At 35.6% G+C, this 13,736-nt stretch overlaps 2 protein-coding genes across 2 annotated transcripts; one reads left to right on the top strand and one right to left on the bottom strand.

Moving 5' to 3' along the window:
• Nucleotides 1-1,229: 1,229 nt before the first annotated feature.
• LOC142622198 (pentatricopeptide repeat-containing protein At4g33170) lies at nucleotides 1,230-4,551 on the bottom strand. Its single transcript, XM_075795639.1, has one exon. The coding sequence runs from the start codon at nucleotides 4,472-4,474 to the stop codon at nucleotides 1,421-1,423; it is 3,054 nt and encodes a 1,017-aa protein (XP_075651754.1). The 5' UTR covers nucleotides 4,475-4,551; the 3' UTR covers nucleotides 1,230-1,420.
• Nucleotides 4,552-9,688: 5,137 nt separating this feature from the next.
• On the top strand, nucleotides 9,689-10,770 carry LOC142621618 (uncharacterized). Its single transcript, XM_075794919.1, has 2 exons — nucleotides 9,689-9,754; nucleotides 10,126-10,770. The coding sequence occupies exons 1-2, from the start codon at nucleotides 9,689-9,691 to the stop codon at nucleotides 10,768-10,770; spliced, it is 711 nt and encodes a 236-aa protein (XP_075651034.1).
• The last annotated feature ends 2,966 nt before the right edge of the window (nucleotides 10,771-13,736 follow it).

Below are 13,736 nucleotides of genomic sequence, written 5' to 3'. Positions count from 1 at the left end.
TATCACTTCAAGTAATCACTGAATCTGGACTGAAAACCATTGTTTTCAAAGAAGTTGAAGAGTGTGTCTCTACTCTCTACTCTCTACAATGTAGTCAGTCACAATCTTTGCTTCCATTTGCACGTGAGGAGGCTTGGGTTTTTCAAATAATCTATAATGTAATAAGTGGGGTTGGGCTTTTACAAACCTTATGGGTAGCCCATTTTCATTGTTTTCAAAGAAGTTGAAGAGCGTGTCTCTACTCTCTACTCTCTACTCTCTACTCTCTACAACGTAGTCAGTCATGATCTTTGATTCCATCTACACGTGGGGAGGCTTGGACTTTTCAAATAATCTGTAATGTAATAAGTGGGGTTGAGCTTCTACAAACCTTATGAGTAGAACGTAGTCAGTCATGATCTTTGATTCCATCTACACGTGGGGAGGCTTGGACTTTTCAAATAATCTGTAATGTAATAAGTGGGGTTGAGCTTTTACAAACCTTATGAGTAGCCCATTTTTTGGAGAACAGTGAAAAGAACTTAAAAGAAAAAAAAGTTAATGTAAAGGCTAAATACCACATGATAAGATTTTATGCTCTCCAAATGAGTATGCTAAACGACATGAAGAAAAGAGAAAGGTGTGGTATAAGCTTATGAAATTAATGAGAAATCAATAAAATAACAGTAAAAAAAAAAGTTAGTGTGAACTTTTTTGTAACAATAAAAATAACTTAATAAAAAGAGGTAAAAAAAAAGTTAAATGTAAAATTAGAGCGCCACATGAAAGAACCTCATACACTACTACATGAATTATATATATATATATATATATATATATATATATATATATATATATATATATATATATATATAGATTTGTTGTAATATCTATATAAAAATTGATACTAGACATATTGTAATTAAAGAGAGATCATTAAATTTTAGTTAATATGCACAATGATTTGCATAATAAAAACCACTTAAAAAACCCATTTATTATCACCGCATATCTTTGGTGCGATGTCAGTCAACAAGTATAGATGCTTATAAGGTGTGGGGGGTAAGGGTCGGGATTCAAATTTCTAGGAGAGAGCTTTACATACATATACATTTAAATTAGGCTAGAGTAAAATTTCTATCTTGTATTAAAAAAAAATAAAATAATAAAATAAAAAAACCTTCAGTGGCTATCAAAATAAGTATGATGTGCAGGAATCAAATTCATAGCCTGCTTTTTTTTTTCCCCTTTAAAAATTGTTCCTGATCATGTATACTAATGTTGCAATAATTTGTAAATATTACAGATTTCTAACAACAATATCTTCTCTGCATTTAACACAAAGTAAGAACAAATAAAGGTACATTTGGTTGTATGGATGTTAACAAAAAAGGTTGGAAGTGGGGGAAAAAGAGACAAAAACAATAAGATCAATTTCACATCACCAATAATCTCCACAAGAGCATATTCCATCACTGAAACGATGGAACCGATTAGCATCTCTCAACACAATTTCTCGTTGAGAAACCTTTGAGATATATTTGATTGCATTATGGCAGTCTCCACAAACTCTAAGGTTTTTAATCACTCGAATTGTGGAGGATGGGGGAGTACTTATGAGTCCATAACCTACAGCTAACTTCTCACTATGGTAATAAAGAGCACGCTCTTTCTCCTCTTCTTCCACATCAAGCAGCGTAAAGTCTGTATCAGGGACATATCCTTCTTCTCTTATCCTTTTTATCATGTCCTCCACCTTATCATATATCAAATCAGTTTGTGGATGGGATCTATCATCCACCACAAACAAATGCACCTTGTTTTTGACATCTATCCAGCTGAACCCTGGATCCTTCTTTATTTTTTTCCTTTCCATCATTTTTCTAGCAACAGTTACATCATCCCATTGGTTGGCAGCGGCATAGATATTGGACAAAAGAACATAAGCAGATGAATCTGATGGCTCCAATGCCAAGAGCTGGGTTGCGACCCGTTTTCCAGTTTCTGTGTCCCCTTGAACCCTACAAGCACCAAGCAGGGCTCTATACATGGAAGCAGAAGCTTCAAAGGGCATTGATCCTATTAGCTTTTCTGCTTCTTGAACACGACCCACACGGCCAAGGGCATCAACTAGACAAGAGTAGTGCTCAATCTCAGGTTTAACGCCGTACTTTTTGCTCATTGAATCAAAATACTCATAAGCTTCAGAAATTAAACCAGAATGGCTACATGCTGAAAGTATGCCAATAAAAGTAACTTTATCAGGCTCCATACCATTAGATTCCATAGCTTTAAAAAGTTTAAGGGCTTCTTTGGCATTTCCATATTGAGCTAACCCAATCAACATTGCATTCCACAAGGCAATGTTACTCACTTTCATCCTCTGGAATAAAAGATACGCATCTCCTATGCTCCCACACTTGGCATACATGTCAATCAGTGAAGTCCCAACAAAAGGATCCAAAGCATAATCCAACTTTATCACATTTGCTTGAATTTGTCTCCCTTGTTCCAATGCTGTTAGGCAAGAGCTGGCTTTGACAAGTGTAGCAAAGGTATATTCATCAGGCTGGACTCCTGTGAGTCTCATCTGATGATATATAGAAAGAGCTTGGTCCTCATCTCCATTCTCCACACATCCTGAGATCATAGTTGTCCATGCAACCTCATCAGGCATAGGGATTTGGGTGAAAACCATGTGTGCACTTTCCATGTCTCCACATTTGATGTACATATCAAGAATACCACTGCTGACACATAAATCTGGGTCAAATCCTGTTTTTATTACATAAGTATGAATTTGCTCCCCTTGTTCTAACCCAACCAAGCATCCTGAGGCTTTAGCTGCAGTTGCTAAAGTAATCTGATCTGCCCTCTCTCCACTTTCATGTATCAGACTCAAGAGGTTCAATGCTTTCTGACTGTCATTACTCATTATATACCCAAACATCATTGCATTCCAAGATGCCAAATCAAATTCAACTTCGTTTTCAAAAAGAAACTCTGCCTCCTCTATATTTCCAGTCCTAGAATATACATCAATAAGGGCCGTTGAAACAAAACTGTCAGCAATTATTCCGGTTTTTATTGCATGAACATGAATCTGTTTGGAGAGATACAAGCCTTCTTTAAAAGAAGAGCAAGCCCTCAAAACACTTGCAATTGTAAATCGATCTGGTCTTAGGCCATCACGTAAGAAATCTATAAATAGGTTCACTGATTCCTCTTCTAGACTACTCTGTGCACAACTAGATATCATTGAGTTCCATGAAATTAAATCCATTTCTTTCATTGAATTGAACAATTTTCGTGCAAAATAAAGAGAACCTGCCTTTGAATACATGTTGATAAGGCTATTTGCTACAGTAACAACAGAATCAAAACCCAACTTCACAGCAAAACCATGAACCTGCTGCCCCATCTCCAGGTCATTTACACCTGCAATTGCAGAGAGAATAACAACCAATGTCACATTATCGTATTCTACTTTTGATCTAATCATATTTACAAAGCACTGGACAGCAGCCCAATTTTCACCGGCTTGGAGATACTCAGACAATTTCTTGTTCCACATAAATACATCTGAGTTATCACGATTCACAAACAATTTCATCGCATAGGCTTTAACCTGCTCGGCAAGCCTGTTGCCTTCATCAGAACCAACATTGTTAATCCCATTAAGAACACAATGCACACTAACATCATCAGGATACAACTCACTCCAATGGAAAGACGATAAGAGATAAAGTGCATCTTTATATAAACCCATTTCCACATAAGCCTTGAGCATTACATTCCACAACACAACGTCCCTCTCTTGCATGCCATCAAACAAAACACGGGCCTCCCTAATCCGCCCAAACTTAGCATATATATTCACAAGAGCCCCGGATACAAACACGTCCCATCCCAACCCAATCTTAACGGCATACCCATGAACAGCCTCGGAAGCCCATACATACCCAGAGAGCAAGCAGAGCTTTAGAACCGGCGCCAAAGTGAATCGACTAGTTAAAACTATAGACTCACGAAGAAGGCGAAACAGCTGAAAACCCTCTTGAACATTCTCGACCTCAGAGTCCGCGGAGTGTGCGTAGGCAGCTAGAATGGAGTTCCAGGTTACAAGGTTTCTGTCAGGGGTTTTATCAAACAGTTGGCGTGCAGATGAAAGAGACCCACATCTTGCATACAGCGTAAGGAGATTGTTGGTCAAAAAACGATCTGGGTTTTGGCCGGAGATGATAATACGCGCATGCGCAGACTTGCCAAGCAGCAAGTCGGTTTTGGAAATGGCGACACGGAGGATGGAAAACCATTGAGAAGAAGAAGAAGAAGAAGAAGATAATGCAAAATGGGAAGGGTGAGAGACGAGGTCGGAGAGAGAGGAGAAGCAGAAGTGAAGGAGGAGAGTGTGAGGGAATGGGGTTTTGGCAAAGGGGAAAACGGAAATGGAAGTGGCTCTGAGTCTGAGTCTGAGGTTCGCTTGCAACTGCATTTCCTGCTTGCATTGTCGGCTTTCCCTCCAAACTTCAATTATTATTATTATCTTTATTATTTGAGAGGATCCAAACTTCAATTTGTACTTTGTACTTTGTAGTACTTGTTTAAAAACACATGCAATGAATTTTCATTTTTGGAAAAGTTTAACAGATGTTCTAAAAAGTTAGCAAATGTTTGAGGGGGTATTTGATATATGTTTTTTAACAATAATTTTTAGTTTTTAAACAACATTATATGTATTTTTATATACTTTTTCATCTACACGTATTTTAAAAAAAAACTTGAAACTTGAAACTATTGTTTAAAATAAAATATCTAATTTTTTTGACACCAGACACATTTTTGTATTTTTCATAAAAGTGATACTATTCTTGTGAGAGGGTTTCAACCTATGATGTCAACTCCTAATGATAGCTCTTTATCATCAAACTAAGATACCAATCGATTTTTAGTGTAAACGGAATTTAAGTCCTAGATCTCTTATTAAGTAATATTAAAACTTTTGCTAAAATGATTATTAACAAATATCTTAAAGACATCCATTAATTGGACCCTTCATTCTTTTTTGGCGAAACTACAACGTTGGTCCTTTAAGTTTGCCTTGTGTGCGCAATTGGTCCCTTAAGTTTCAAACGAGCACAATTAGTCCCTTAAGTTTTAAAATTAAGTTGTATTAATAATTTTACTAACTGCCGTTAGTGGTGTTATTTACGTGGCTAACGAAAAAAATTACTTGGCATTACTTTTAATGATGTGGCTTTTTTATTAATAAAAATTACAAAATAAATTTAACGTAAGAAATTCGCACACTGGTAAAGGGGAGACTGATAGCAACCGGCGACAACCCAAGACTAAAATCAAAATTAAAAAACTCTATAATTTCCTTTTTCCCTTAAAAAGGTCATCACCTCAAAATTCACAAACACAAAAAACAATAACAACAAGAAGCCACAGTTCTTTATAATTGATAGGATGAGAGAATGATTTCATGACACAAAAACAATAAGAAAGAAATAGGATCAATGACCAAGATGGCGTGTTTAGCAGCAGGGACAGGGGTCGTTGGTTGTTCTCACACAGTATGAGGAGGAAGCTCGTTGTCTTTGAGATCGGAGGCTATGTTTTTTCCGAAGGTATCAGTGGTACAGATGGGTGAGGCTAAGGGTTTGTCGGTGAAAGCGATGGCAGTGGTGCCAAAATTCAAAGGGACGCAGAGGAGAGAGAAGCATCTGACGGATATGATAGAGAAGAAGCTGAATGAATCGTCAGGGGAAAAGTTGTTGGAATCTGAAGAATCTTTGACAGAGATACGTAGAGAACGAGAGGGACGAAGAGAATGAGAAATTACGGATTTTTAAGAGGAAGTGAATGCAGAGAAAGAAGAGGAGCGAGAAATCGATGGGATCAAAGCCAAGGGCGAGATGCACAGAGTGGAGGTTTCTGCCATTAGAGAGAAAAGGACAAAGATTCCTTGTAGAGAGAGTGAGAAATTAAAATTAGTTACTACTGAATCAGAGATAAAAGAAAGTGAAAGAAGGGGAAGATTGGGAAAGGTGAAAAACTACAAATAAATTAAAATATTGAAGAAAGGAAAAAAAATTTAATGGCAAAATCAGTTACTATTGAATGCATTTGCGTGAATCAATAATTTTTTTTTTCAATGTTGTTGCTTTCTCAGATTGCTAAACCAGCATTTTATTTTGTAATTTTTATTAATAAAAAAAGCCACATCATTAAAAGTAATGCCAAGTTCTTGTTCCATTAGCCACGTAAGTAACATTACTAACGGCAGTTAGTAAAAGGACTAATACAACTCACTTTTAAAACTTAAGGGACTAATTGTGCTCGCTTGAAACTTGAGGGACCAATTGCGCACACAGGGTAAACTTAAGAGACCAATATTACAGTTTCGCCTTCTTTTTTCATTTATTTCATTTTTTTCATTTTTTGAGACCAACATTTGTTTTTCTAAATGTTACTATAATAAAAAAAAATTAAAAAGAAATTTTTTGACAATAAACTGAAATATCTCTCTTAGTCAAAATAAAATAAGATAATATTACTTATGTATCCACTACAATTAAAACAAATAAATTAATTTTTTTAGAAAAAAAAAGATATTGTGAAAATATTATGAGATTTTTTTGTGATCATAACTATGAAAATATGTATCCACAGAAGGTGACGCTTGATATGCAACAAATTCTAACCAATGAGTTCAATGCGGAAGAAATAAAAGCAGCTTTATTCCAAATGGGACCCACAAAGGCACCTGGACCAGATGGTATGAATGTTCTTTTTTATTAGAAATTTTGGTATATTGTTAGTGATTCTGTTGTGTCTGCTGCCCTTGAGTTTCTTAATAATGGTCATATGTTGCCTACATTAAATCATACCTATATTGTACTCATCCCAAAAATTAAAAACCCGGTCAAGATGTCTGATTATAGACCTATTAGCCTTTGTAATGTAATCTACAAAATTATTGCAAAGGTTTTGACAAATAGGTTGAAACAGATTTTACCTCATATTATTGCCCCAACACAGAGTGCCTTTGTTCCAGGGAGATTGATCACAGATAACGTGCTGGTGGCCTATGAAGCTTTACATATGATGCATGGTCGGAAAAAAGGTAAAACATGGTCACTAGCTTTGAAGTTGGATGTCAGCAAAGCCTATGATAGGGTGGAATGGAGCTTCTTAAGACGGATCATGCTTAAGATGAGTTTCCCAGGAGGATGGGTTGACAGAGTGATGAGTTGTGTTTCTTTAACTTCTTTTTCTGTTCTGATTAATGGTAAACCACATGGTATGATTACTCCTACTAGAGGACTCAGGCAGGGAGATCCTTTGTCACCTTATTTATTTCTTTTATGTGCAAAAGGTTTCGCATCTCTTTTGCAGAAAGCTGAACTGGAAGGACATATACATGGTGTCTCTATTTGTAGGAGAGCTCCGAAAATTTCAAACCTCTTGTTTGCAGATGACTCACTATTATTTTTCCAACCATCTGAGAAGGAAACACAAGAAGTCTTGGAGATTTTGAAACTATATGCGGAAGCCTCAGGCCAATGCATAAATATGGAGAAATCTTCAGTCTATTTTAGTAGTAATACATTACCCTAGAAAAGGGAGTTAATCAAAGCAATGCTTGGAGTAAGCTAGGTAGAGAGGTTTGAATCCTATTTGGGGTTACCAACTTTGGTGGGGCGGAGTAAATACCATACCTTTTCTTTCCTCAAAGACAGAGTGTAGAAAAAGTTACAAGGGTGGAAAGGAAAAATTCTATCACGAGCAGGTAAGGAGATTCTAATCAAAGCAGTGGCACAATCGATCCTAACGTACACAATGAGTGTCTTTCAGTTGCTTGTGAAGTTATGTGAGGAACTTCAGTCCATGTGTGCGCGGTTTTGGTGGGGGTAGGTAGGAAATGAGAGGAAGATCCATTGGCTTAGCTGGGACAAACTAACTAGACCAAAATCTGAAGGAGGGATGAGATTTAAGGACTTACATCAATTCAATTTAGCAATGCTTGCAAAGCAAGGCTGGAGGTTGATGCAAGATCAGGAGTCCCTGCTTTTTCAATGTTTGAAAGCTCGGTATTTTCCAAGATGCCATTTTTTGGAGGCCACTGATTCACCTAATAGCTCCTACACGTGGAAGAGCATCATGGCAGCCAAACCTATTCTGCATAGTGGGTCATGTTGGAGGGTTGGTAATGGAGGTCACATACGGGTTCTTAAGGATGCTTGGATCCCCAACCATCCTATAAACAGAGTTCTCCATCCGGCACCAAACATTGAAGAAGAGATGATGGTTTCTGAGTTGATAGACCAGGTGTCAAGGGGGTGGGATCAAGATTTTATTTGGCAAAATTTTCATCGTGATGATGCAGAAGCCATATTGCGTGTACTGCTTGCTCACTCCTAATTGCAGGAGATCGTAGCAATATAATTCTTGGAGTACCGAGGTCGAACCACAAAGAGCAGGGTAAATTCAAAGACAATATAATTAAATAACAGTTTGGGTGAAGAAAAAAAATAATTTTGCTTGGTGACTGTTAACAAGAATAATAATAAAAACTGATTTAAATCAATAATGTAAATACTAGGGCATCGGGGTGTTTCCCTATATCGATATGAAATTTTTTGTGATCTAGGAAAATATCTATTTCATAATTGATTGTTCTTATACAATTAAAAACTTATGATTTAGTTGAACTGAGACAATTCAAGAACGCATGATAACCTCGATTAATAATGCGGTTAGAAAAGTTTTCAGAAAAACTTATTCACTTTAAAACCTGATTTCTATTTGAAACTATTAGAAATTCATCTAAACAATAAGAAAAACATGATTAAACTTATTGAAAGCATGGAAGAACTAATACATCAAAAGAAATCTAATTGAACAATCAAATATGTCGTTGATAAAGTCCTAGAAAGAATCACATTGAATATTCATATTATATGGAAGAAACATAACCCCTAGCCCTAGCAAAGAGTTTAGGCTGCCATTAGAGAAAGAAAAATACAAGGTTTTCTCTGCCCAAAATTCATTCTACACAGCCTCCCTTCCAAAACCTAATGTCTAAGTGTCCAAAGAAAATAAAACTTTTTTTTATTTTAATTTCCGTCCAGGTTTATAGCGGTAACTTGTGATTTGATTTTGGCCTTCAAAACTTGTGAATTTCGAAAAACTCAAAACTAAAAAGTTGTAGATAATTAAGTCATGGTTCCAAAGCATCCGACTTTGTGTCAATTGGATTTTTGATGAGTGAGATACGCCCAAAATACTGATCAGTACTCAAATCAGATTTTTCCTTTTCAGATTTTGCCTCTTTGGTTTCTTTCCTTATTTGAAGCTTCCAATCAGAGTAGGAAATCCAAGCACTCCAGCTGCACCTCCTTAGACATTTAAGCATGGTCATTTAGCTCCATTTAATTATAGTTTGGCCTCCAATCTCTCACAAATTCCTGTAAACTCATCTTTCTCACATGATTTCCTGAAAGTAGAAAATTACACACAATGAATGACATCTTATTCAAGAAATTATGTAAAGATAAATAATAGGGACTAATGCAAATCATGGCTTAATTATACAAATTAGGTATAGTAATAAGGAGCTAACGCCCACATAGATATATAACAAGTATACATTTTAAGACGTTATCATGTACCATTGAGTTACAGATTTATTTCTGATATGATGGTCTGGCTTGGTGAAAAATCAGGTGAGTACTCTGTGAGGTCGGGGTATCGTGAGGCGCGAAAGGTATGTAGGGGGTTGGACTGGACCAAAAGCTCCAGGGGTGTTGTGGGAGGAGGGGTATGGAAGTCTCTGTGGAAACTAAAGGTGCCAAGCAAGATTAAAGTTTTTGGTTGGTGAGCGTGTCACAACATTCTGCCAACACGGGAAAATTTGTCAAAGAAGGGGATCATCGAAGACAACTGATGTGAAGTTTGCAAGACAGAGGCGGAGACTGAAATCCATGCAATATGGAACTATGTAGTGGCGCAGGATGTTTAGGCTGGTTACTCGGCTAGATTGCAAAAATGTCATGTGGGTCAGGATGACATGATGCAGTTATGGGAGGAGCTGAACGCTAGACTCACCTCTGATGAGTTAGAATTTTTTTAGTGCAGGCTTGGTTAATATGGACCCAAAGAAATGCAATAATCCATGGTAAGCAATTGCTGGCACATAATGTTTTGAACAAAAGGGAGGAAGATTATATGGAGGAATTTAGGAGCGCCCAATCCCGTCTAGCCACAAATTCCTTAAGCTTGAACCAGATCAGTTGGAGACCACCACCCCTGACTTGCTTTAAACTTAACTTCGACGCAACGATATTCAAGGATGAAGAAGCCTCTGGGATTGGAGCCATAATACGAAATGACCGTGGAGAAGTTATGGTTGCATTTTCAAGTAAAGGACCTCTGGTGTCTTGCAGTAAGGAAGCGGAAATTCTCGCATGTTGGTGTGTGGTGGAGTTTGCGTTGGTGTGTGGCTTTATGGAGATGGTTGTGGAAGGTGATAACCAGTTGATCATGTCTCCATTGGAGCTGAAGAGAAGTTTGAAGTCACGGGTTGGCCATATTATTCAAGATGTGCTTTGTTTTTTGCATGGTTTTAGATGGTCACAAGTGCAATTTGCTAAAAGAAGTGCCAATACTGTAGTCCACCTTTTAGCCAGGCATGCAAAAAATTTGGTACATGATGTTATTTGGATGGAGGAATCTCCTCCACCTATGATGCAAGCTTTGTATCATGATGCTATTTCTATTTAATAAGATATGAGGATGTTTCACCCTTCAAAAAAAACTGTAAGGACTAGATTTGACTCCCAAGCCCAAGCGATTGAAGGACCCATGCCCAAATAGCCCAACACAATGAATTTGTTAGAGAGCGGGCTCCAAGAATAGACTTTTATGGGTGAGATAGCGCTTACCATGGGCCATAAATAACAAAGAGATAAGGAAAAACAGAAGACAATCACAGTATTGAGAAGGATAATTCTCCTCAGTCAAGTCTGAGGAGATTTGTTCTTGAATATCTCACTATGGGATATATTTACAGTTTTCTTTTCTTTGTGCTATAGTGTTTTTCTCTACTATTTTTCCGATCCCCTTTCTCCGGGGGACCTTCTATCTTATATAGACCCCTTTTAGATGATCTTGGTCTTCCATTTGTTGATCATGCAGGCCATCACTTAAGTGCTAGTCCCATTAGGCACCTTCCTTGAACCCCTGTGAGATACGGCAACCAAGGCAGTACTGTTCAAGGGTCTTCTCCACATAAATGCAGTCAAGAAGTTTGGTGTGATGCATTAAATGTGGTAGCAGCCACCAGTTCTTCAATCACGTCAGTGCTGGTCCCCTTTCCAAAGCTCTTTCTGTACCGTAAGGCCTCCTTTGATGACGTATTGATGACATGATCATAGAATCCGAGGACGTAGACTCTTTGGCACAGCAACTGCCCTTCTCGGCCATGCTATGACATGTGGCGTAATTGCCTTACTCGGAATTCTTGTACCCCACAATAACCTTTCTTAACATATATTAGCTTAATAAACATTTTTAGAAACGTGAACATAAATTTGGAATTACTATTTTAAATATAAATAAATAAATATTTTTTTTAAAATCTAAGTTTGGAAAAAATCTACAATATAATTTTTAAAATCTTAATTGTTTGGTGAAATACTTATAGTTTCTAATTTTATCGAATCATCAATAATTTAAATAGATATAGATATCATGAAATTAATAATAATTTTTTTTTTGAATATTGATAACGTTACAAAATAAAAAAAGTAAACTATACCAACTTCATTTGAGGTTTTGCAAAATGTCACATTTTTGCTATGTTGTATAAATGAGTAGAATTTAAAAAAAAAAAAAGAAAAATTAAATTATTCAATTCAATCAAGATATGAAACAACATTACCTTATCTCTTGAATTTATAAAAATCCTTTAGTTGGATGTCATTTCATGAAAGTTTAAGTGAGATGGGTATAATGCACCCAAATATAAATCAGTCTTTTTATCAATGAATAATCAAGATTTTACAAAATCTACCGAATTAGGAGTTGTCAATAAGTTATAATAAATATCAATACTCAATTGTTAATATGGTAGTCAAAAATTGGGATCATGTCATGTGTGGAGTTGGTTGAAGATTACTGCGAGTCAGATTATAGTATTGTATTGATAATTGAAAGATTATGCTTTTTATAAGAAAACATGAAATTTAAAAATCACCCACCATGATGATATATATTACAAAATAATTGGAAATAGATAAATTTGACACAAATTACTCAAAAGTTACTACTAAGTACTAAATTACCAATATATGAGCATATAACAAACTTCAAATTTCTAAGTTCGAGCGCCACAAACATACATAATATTCCAAATTAACAATACAATGGACAATGATTTTTACTAAACCTAACAGTAGTCGGGTCGGATTGGGTTCAAGTCAAAATTATCCATATTAAATTGAGTTATGATTTTTTAGACCCATGGCAAGGGGGAATGTGTTGTATCAGTAACTAATATTATGGTAAGTTATATATTTGGTCTCTATCATTTACACCATATTTTAATTTGATTACTAACTTTTCAATTGTGTCAATTTGGTTCATAACCTTTTAGTGCCGTGTTTTAGTCTTTGTTGTTATCTTTTAAATGGAAATTAATGACGTGACAAACAAACAAAATAAAAAATTAGTTTATTACCATATCGACGGAAACTAATTTTTTATTATAATATCAACGGAAATTAATTTTTTATTTTAATTGTTAGTCATATCAATAACTTTTATCCAAAAAATAACGACGGAGACTAAATTGACACAATACTAAAAGGTTAGGGAACAAATTAACACAATTAAATGATTAGGAATCAAATTGAATTTAATATAAAGGATAGAAACCAAATACGGAATTTACCCATAATATTATTCATCACATAGGCATTTAATCCATCGATTGTGGTACCATTATTAGTCCGAAAGCCAGCTGCTGCCAACAATATTGGTCCTGAGTCCTAACCTCAATAGAGACTAATACAGGATTAGCAACACAGTAGGTGATGCTTCACTAATCATCTATTTATATAGGGTTCTTTGTAGTTGGGAGAAGCGGAAATCTATTCATTTTGATATGACTCAGAAACTATGAGTACTGGTTTAATTTGTCTATTAATATATCTAGAGATTATTTTAGATTCTCAAAAAAAAAAAAAAAAATCATCTTTTTTTTTTTTTGCTAAACAAAGAAAGATCATCTTATAATCGTATAATTACTATAGCTTTATTTTTGGTGCGTTTATACTGTTTTTTTTTTAAACCTTTGATGGGGCAAAAAGGATCTCATGAAAATGATAAGAAATATTATCCTATGTTCATGAAATGCAAATTATTATCGCCTATTTTTTTAACCAGTTTTGTGGAACACAATTGGAGAATGGAGTCCTCTGGTATTCTTAAGTACTGATTTGGAATGTAGCTTCAATCTGTAGCTATCCCAATTTTCTTAGAGCCTTCATTGCATTTCTCCATTATCTTTCTACAGCGATTGGACAGTCATGACAATTTCTCTCATCTAATGATTGTAGAAAGGATACTCACTATATGAAATACGACTTATCTACTTCTTTTGTTGGTTACTTTACAAAAGAATTAAATCTATAAATTGAAAGAATGAAAAGCAAGAAAACAATATAGTAAGAAGAAAGAATCACATA

This window comes from Castanea sativa, chromosome 1 (genome assembly GCF_040712315.1).
Source record: "Castanea sativa cultivar Marrone di Chiusa Pesio chromosome 1, ASM4071231v1".
In the NCBI taxonomy this organism is placed as follows: domain Eukaryota; kingdom Viridiplantae; phylum Streptophyta; class Magnoliopsida; order Fagales; family Fagaceae; genus Castanea; species Castanea sativa.
This window is presented reverse-complemented; position numbering and strand designations above follow the sequence as displayed.